This window comes from Trichechus manatus, unplaced genomic scaffold (assembly GCF_000243295.1).
Source record: "Trichechus manatus latirostris isolate Lorelei unplaced genomic scaffold, TriManLat1.0 scaffold00065, whole genome shotgun sequence".
Classification (NCBI taxonomy): Eukaryota; Metazoa; Chordata; class Mammalia; order Sirenia; family Trichechidae; genus Trichechus; species Trichechus manatus.
This window is the reverse complement of record NW_004444001.1, coordinates 8,413,164-8,420,401: the sequence shown is the minus strand read 5'-3', so window position 1 is coordinate 8,420,401 and position 7,238 is coordinate 8,413,164. Positions and strand designations below refer to the sequence as shown.

The following is a 7,238-nucleotide window of genomic DNA, read 5'->3' as shown; positions in this document are numbered from 1 at the left end:
AGCCACATCCAATGGTCTTTCTCATTCTTTTCCCTCATGGATCCCTCTAATAATACAAGGTACTGCTCATCTCTACCTACCTCCAAAAACTGTGTTTCCTTTGGTCCCATTACTCGACTCTACCTTGGTTCTCTAAGTATTCAGTCAGCCATGCTTTACGAAGTGCCCAGCTTGCTTTAAATACTATGCTAAAGGCTTAAAATAAACAAGTGAACAAGGAAACAATAATGTAAGATTCCCAGGTCCCACTCCAGAGTGTCTACTGTTTTTGTTAGCTGCTGTCCAGTCGATTCTAACTCATGGTGACTCTATGCGTGCAGAGTAGAACTCCAGAGGATATTCAAGGTTGTGATCTTTCAGGAGATTGCCAGGCTTGTCTTCTGAGGCACCTCTGGGTGGGCTTAAATCGCCAACCTTTCGGCTAGCAGTTGAGTACTTTACCATTTGTGCCACCCAGGCCATCCATAAAAACCCAAACCAAACCCACTGCCATCAAGTCGATTCCAACTCATAGTGACCCTATAGGACAGAGGAGAACTGCACCATAGGGTTTCCAAGGCTGTAAATCTTTACGGAAACAGACTGACACATCCTTCTCTTGCAAAGTGGCTAACGGGTTCGAACTGCTGACCTTTTGGTTAGCAGCCAAGCACTTTAACCACTGTGCCACCTGGGATCCTCCCCAGGCATCTAAAAACCTATTGCCATCAAGTCGATTCTGACTCATACTATTAATCACACTCCAGTTTGGGACCATGATAAGGGACAATACTTTCTCTTTAGTCTCAATCATTTGATATTTTATTTCTAAGGCAACTTTCTTCCAAAGAGAATACAGTAGGGTACACAGCAAACAGCCCAAGGTGCTGTACAAATAACATCTGTACCTGCCACAAAGGCCACTTTGATTTAAAATGTTAACTCACTGAATTCATGACACCCCTTCATCAGCTTCTCCTGCTTCCTTGTCCCAGCTGAAATTCCAAGGTGATTATAATCACGTCACTGCAACCACCCTCAACTCCCTAGCTCCTCTCTTCCTCTGTTGCATCTCTGGGGCAAAACTCCAATCTTGAGTGAATCAATCACCTGTCTTCTCTTTGCTGCCCTTGTAACAGCAGAACATTGAGGGCAGGGGGACACCGCACAACTAACTTCGCTGACTGGTTTCATTTTAAATTCATACATAATCCCAAGCCTCAGCCGGACATTCAACAACGCTGGAGGTCTGCTGTCCAAAGTGAGGCACCCTTCTCCTCAAACCACCCACCACCCCTCCTTCCTTAACTTTACGTTGCTGGCCTTGCCTCAGACTTCACTGAGAAAACAGAAGCCATCAGAATGCAAAGCCCTATATTCTATCCCCAATTCATAAAAATCCTTGCACTTGTACCCATATTCCCTGCCTTCTCTCCCTCAAGTCTTCTTGCTCCCACCCAAAACAAACCCTTTTCTGTGTTTTGGATTCCTTCTCACCTTCTTAAGAATTCTCAAGAATTCTACATTAGTCTCTCCTTCTTTACTAGATAATAGCCTATGAAAATAATCCACCTCCTACTGTTTTTAAAAAAAAACTCTTCCTTGACCCATCTCTCTCTCCAGCCACTGCTATACCATTTCTCCCCTTCCCTTTACAGCAAAACCTCCCCAACAAGCTATCTACATTCACCTCACTTCCCATTCTCTCTTCAACACAATTTGATCTGGCTTCCATTCTCATATGTGACAAACTACTTGTCAAAACAGTCACCCCCCTGTGGCCAAATCCAAATGAACATTTCTCTATTCTCATCGTTTGACTTCTCAGCAGCAATTGACCGAGGTGACTATTCCCTCTTTCTAGAAAATGATAGTCACTCTCCCATTATAATGACTGAGCCTTCTCAATCTCCTTTGCTAACTTCTCCTGTGCCTAACCCTTAACCATTAGAAGTGTCTTAGGCCTTGCTCTTGAGGCCTCTACGATCACAAGTGATCTCAGCCAGTTCCATGACGTACCATCTGTATGCTAGTGACTCCCCAAATTTATGTTCAGTTGAGAGCACTCCTCTCAGCTCAGCTTGAATATTCACTGCATACCTGAACACCTGGATGTCTCACAAGTGTTTTAAAAACATGACAGGTTCACATAAACTCTGGTTACCCACCCCTTCCACCTGTTCCTCTTCCAGTCTTCCCCAACCAGATTGCAAATGGCACCATGAGCCACCCACAGCTTAAGTCAGAAACCCAAAGGTATTCCTGATTCCTCCCTCTCCTTCCACATCCAAACCATTAAGTAAATCCTGATTCCACCTCCAAAATATATATGAAACCCGCCATCTACTCTTCTCCATCTCCACTGCCACTGCACTGTCCTAAGATTCCACTAACCTTGGAATGCTTCCTCTCTTGCTCCACACAGCAGCCAGTGATTGTTAAAACAAAAACATGTCACTGCCTTGATTAAAATCCTTTAATAGATTCTCACTGCCATGAGAATAAAACCCAAAAATCCCCCATATGGCCTGATACAACAGGCTGTGCAGGAGGCTGTGCAGATCTCTCTGACTTCATCTTATTCTATTGCCCCTTGCTCAAAGGAACCTTCTCTCTGTTCTAACACCCACACCTTTCCGGGCCTCCAAGTCTTTGCACTTGTTCCCAGGCTTAGAATGTTTTCTCAACTTTTCACATGGCTAGCACAAACATATTTCAAGTCTCAGCTCAAATGTCACCTCTTCAAGACTCTCCTTGACCATTACTAGTCACAAGTCTTCCCCCAACACTCTTTTAGAGCCCCCAGTTTAACTTCCTATAATTTATCTTAATCTGTAATTATCTTGATTCTTTATGTTTACTTTTTGTTTTCCCCACTTTACTGTAAATTCCATGAGAGCAGCCATCTGTCTTGCATTCCACTAAAAAAAAAAAAAAATCCGTTGCTGTCGAGTCGATTCTGACTCATAGTGACCCTACATGACAGCGTAGAACTCCCCTTTAGAGTTTCCAAGGAGCACCTGGTGGATTCAAACTGCCAACCTTTTAGTTAGCAGCCACAGCTCTTAACCACTACGCCATCAGGGTTTCCAGTAGGACCTAGGGAGGCCATAATTTCAATACAGAGGGGATTGGGGCATTAAGAAGTTGGAAGTCTCAGTTAAAAAAAGAGATTGTTTAATGTATTATTTACAACCAGGAAACCTCCAGCAGGTCCTAGCAAATTCCATCCCACTAAAGGCTACTCTAAAGAAGCTACTATTCCCCTCTCAGCAAGTTTACTTTAGATTTCCCCTTGCTTCAAGTTTCATTGTATTTTAGTCAAAGAATATAATTACTTTGACATTCACCATGAACAAGGGGAGAAAAAACCACATGAGAAATTAAAGAGTAGAAGTTACCCACCCGTCTGCCTGCCCAGTGGTCTAGACTGGATATAGACTTCACACAGATATTCATCTGCTTCTCCTTCCAAAATTTTCAAATGTAGAAGAAAAATATGGACATATGCAAAGATAGTATAATCTTGACATTTGCATCAAAAATCAACATTCTCCACCATAATACCTAGCAACTAGTAAATGTAACAGTGATTTGAGAAGAATAAAGGAGAAGCACAAAATAACTAAAATACATGGTCCTCATGGTCCTTGCCCCAGAGAAGCTAATGATTTCTTCACTGACTTGGTTCTCTCTCATTTTGGTCAGGTCAGCTATTCATCAACTGCTCTGGATGCTTCTTCCTGACCTTCTGTGTCTTTACACATACTCTGTTCTTACCAGGGCTCATGTTTAGAATAACCTCCTCCATCCTACTTCCCAAAACCTAAACGATACCTCCCACAATTCAAAATACAGGAAAGGATCATTTCTTCCTAGTATTTATCTCTAGGTCTGCATCTCAGGATCTTTTGTACTCTATTTCTAATTTCTGTACCAATTTTGGATTCAATTCTATTTCTGTTACATAACTGCCTTGCTTAAACTAGATTGCTTGGCTAGATCTAGAAGTCTGTATGTTATATAACTTCTTGTTAGAGTGAAAAAAGATATTTTTAATGTAGTGAGATTTTAAAGTCTCAGGATATCTAAGCCCTCTTTCTGTAAGAAAAGTTTCAATAACTTGATAAATGGCAGCTAGAAAGGGGAAAATAAAAATGAAAATGAGGTGAGCAATAAAACTGCTCCAACTCAAAATGATACAGAACTCAATTCTCATGTTCCAATTCAAACGAGGCAGCAGTACAGTCCATAGAGCAGTACAGTGATATTCCAAATGCTTATCTCTGTCACACTGGAATAACCTGGAGTGTTTTAGAATAACATTGATTGGTAGATACGCAGACTTAGTAGGACCTAAAAAACAAAAAAAAACCCATTGCCATCGAGTCAATTCCGACTCATAGCGACCCTATAGGACAGAGTAGAACTGCCCCATACGGTTTCCAAGGAGCACCTGGTGGATTCAAACTGTTGTTGACCTTTTAGTTAGCAGCCATAGCTCTTAACCACTATGCCACCAGGGCTTCCAGTAGAACCTAGGGAGGCCATAATTTCAATACTGGAGGGGACTGGGGCATTAAGAAGTTGGAAGTCTCAGTTAAAAAAAAGAGATTGCTTATTATTTACGACCTTAATATATTATTTACGACCAGGAAACCTCCAACAGGTCCTAGCAAATACAGTGATGTTACATTCTGTATTTAAAACATCTCCCCAGTTGATTATAATATTGAGATTTGGAAATGATAGGTGGAAAGCCAAGAACATGGCTTTTGGGATCCAAGGCCAACACTATTACTTAATACCACAAGACCTACAGGGTCACTATGAATCGGAATCAACTGGATGGCAACAGGTTTTTCTTAGACAATTAGTATATCTCCATGAACACCAGTTCCTTCCCTGGTAGATAGATAATAAAATCAGTATTGCAGGGCTGACATGATAATTGAATAGAAATTATATAAAGCAACAAGCACAATTCCTGCATATAGCCGGTGTTCAATATACGGTGGTGGTGGTGGTGTCATTATTGTTAGTTGCCTTGGAGTCACAAAGATCCCATATGTGCACAGGGTTGTCAAGGCTGTGACCTTTTGGAAGCAGATCCTCAGGCTGGTCTTCCAAGGTGCCTATGAGTGGGTTCCAACTGCCAACTTTCTGGCTACTAGTCCATCTGCACCACTCAGGGACTCCCAATATACGGTAGGTCTTATTAAAAGGTCTAAAATATTCACTGCCAAACATGGACACACTAGTGGCACCACTATGTTACTTATATCCACATGAAATTAACTACTTCTATCTCTGTGAACTCCTAGACAAATAAGAATTATAATTTTTTTTCTCCCAAAAATCTTTTCAGTAACAATTTAAAACAAAGGTAAAACACACACACATACACACATCTCTAATATAAAGCTACCACTGGATAGATAAATATATTATAGATGTTTTTAAGGAAACACTTTTACTAGTCAATCAGGGAACTGAGAACCCTTACGTTAATGAGAAAAGCAATGACCAAAGCACGGTGCAATTTTTTCGGAAAAGAGAAAAGAAAAAAAAAGTCTCCGAGCGTGTTTTAAAGCTAATTTTTCAGGGAAGAGATCTAACAAACTGTTTAAATTTATTACTATTTCTAATAATATGAAAACCAACATGGAAAAATTTTGAATTACTGGAACCTATGACTTTTGGACAATCTGACTAGAAAACTAACAATTTTCTAAACGTATAAAGAACTCATTTTAGAAAAGCAATATATCAAAATTAATTTCTAATTTCATTAATTTCCCTCTCCAGTGTTGCTCTAAAATACAACCAACTTAAACCAAAAAAAACGAACGATAAGATATCTATAGAGAACTATGTTACCGGAGGCAAACACACACTGCCTTCGACTTTTCTGCAATTTTGTAACCTGATTTGATTCTAAGTATTAACTGGAAGAGGATGCTGGAAAGGACACAATGCCCTGCTCCCAGCAGGGCCAGGGGTGACGAAGCCGTCCAGCTTCAGGCGGTTGGAGGGAGATGGCCGGCACCTCTCATCCCCAGTTTTGACGCGGGGACTGTGGGGTCAGGGAGGGACCCTATCAGCCCCGAAGCCCGACCCCAACACACTTCTTCCCTAAGAAACAAGTGGGAAAGAGCAAGACGCCGGACCCCAGCCCCTCCCGCTCCAAGCCGGCGGCCTGGGCTTTTGGGTCTGGGGGCGCGGGGAACGCTTCGCGGCCCCCGGCCCTCAGTGGTGCGACCCCGGCCCCATTTGCAGAATTCAACACCCCGAGCGTGGCTCCCTCGCCCGGGGGCCTGCAGCGACTAGGCCAGCGAAACCTCCACGAAGGGCGCCGCCCGCGCCGCGACGGAAGATGGCGTCCGCGGAGCAACTGCGCCACCGGCCCTGGCGACAGGCCAGGCCCAGCGCCATCTTAGCGCTTTCCAGCCCCCCCACCCCACCCCGACGTCCCGCATTCGGGGCGACTCGGGGTCGCGAACCGCGTCGGCCCGCGCACTCTCAGCCAAAAAAGTGCCACCACAGTCTTCTCTGGACGGCTGGGCGGGCAGCGCGGGCCCCGCAGGAGGCGCCTGGCAGGGGCCGCGGGTCCTCCGCGCCGCGCGGGGGTTCCACCGGGCCCGGCCACGGGACCTCGGCAGAGCATCTGGGCGACGGGGAAAGGGCAATCCTGCTGGCAGGTGCGCGGGGCCGGGCTCGGGACGAGCGGCCGGGCCCGAGCTCTCCCCGCCGCGCCCCAGGCCCGCTGTCCTCACCGCGGCCGCCGGCAGAAGCCACGGGAAGGAGGAAGCCAAGATGAAAAATAAAGCCTGTCCTCGCCGCCGCCTCTCTCCCCACCTTCTCCCCTCCCCCTCCCCAGGCACGGGGTCCATTTTGCCGAGAAGAAAGAAAATGCGATTCACACCCAAGAGCTTCTGAGAGAGAAAAGAAACGAGGGGGGTGAAAAACGAGGGGAGGAGATTGGAAAAGCTTATTTTTCTTCCTCGCCCGCCGTCACTCCTCGCCCTCCCTGCCCCCTGCTCGCGGCCCCGCCGCGCAGTCCTCCCCTCGCCGAGATCCGCTCCCTCCTTCCCGGCTCCCGGCGGCTCCGGGGGGCGGAAAACACTCACACTCGCGCACACAACTAATTTTAAACCGGCTCAATCAATGAGTCATTAAAAGGCTTCCCTCCCCTCCCCTCCCCACCACCAACCGCCACGCCACCCCCCTTCCCGGGCTCTCCCTCTCCCCGCTCCATA

At 45.5% G+C, this 7,238-nt stretch overlaps 1 protein-coding gene across 1 annotated transcript; it reads right to left on the bottom strand.

The window, feature by feature from the left end:
- Positions 1 to 1,366: 1,366 nt before the first annotated feature.
- On the bottom strand, positions 1,367 to 7,116 carry LOC101358241 (translation initiation factor IF-2-like). The gene is given in 2 exon segments (XM_023734215.1): positions 1,367 to 6,349; positions 6,351 to 7,116. Coding segments are annotated over 2 exon segments (792 nt in total). The 5' UTR covers positions 6,873 to 7,116; the 3' UTR covers positions 1,367 to 6,079.
- Positions 7,117 to 7,238: the final 122 nt, after the last annotated feature.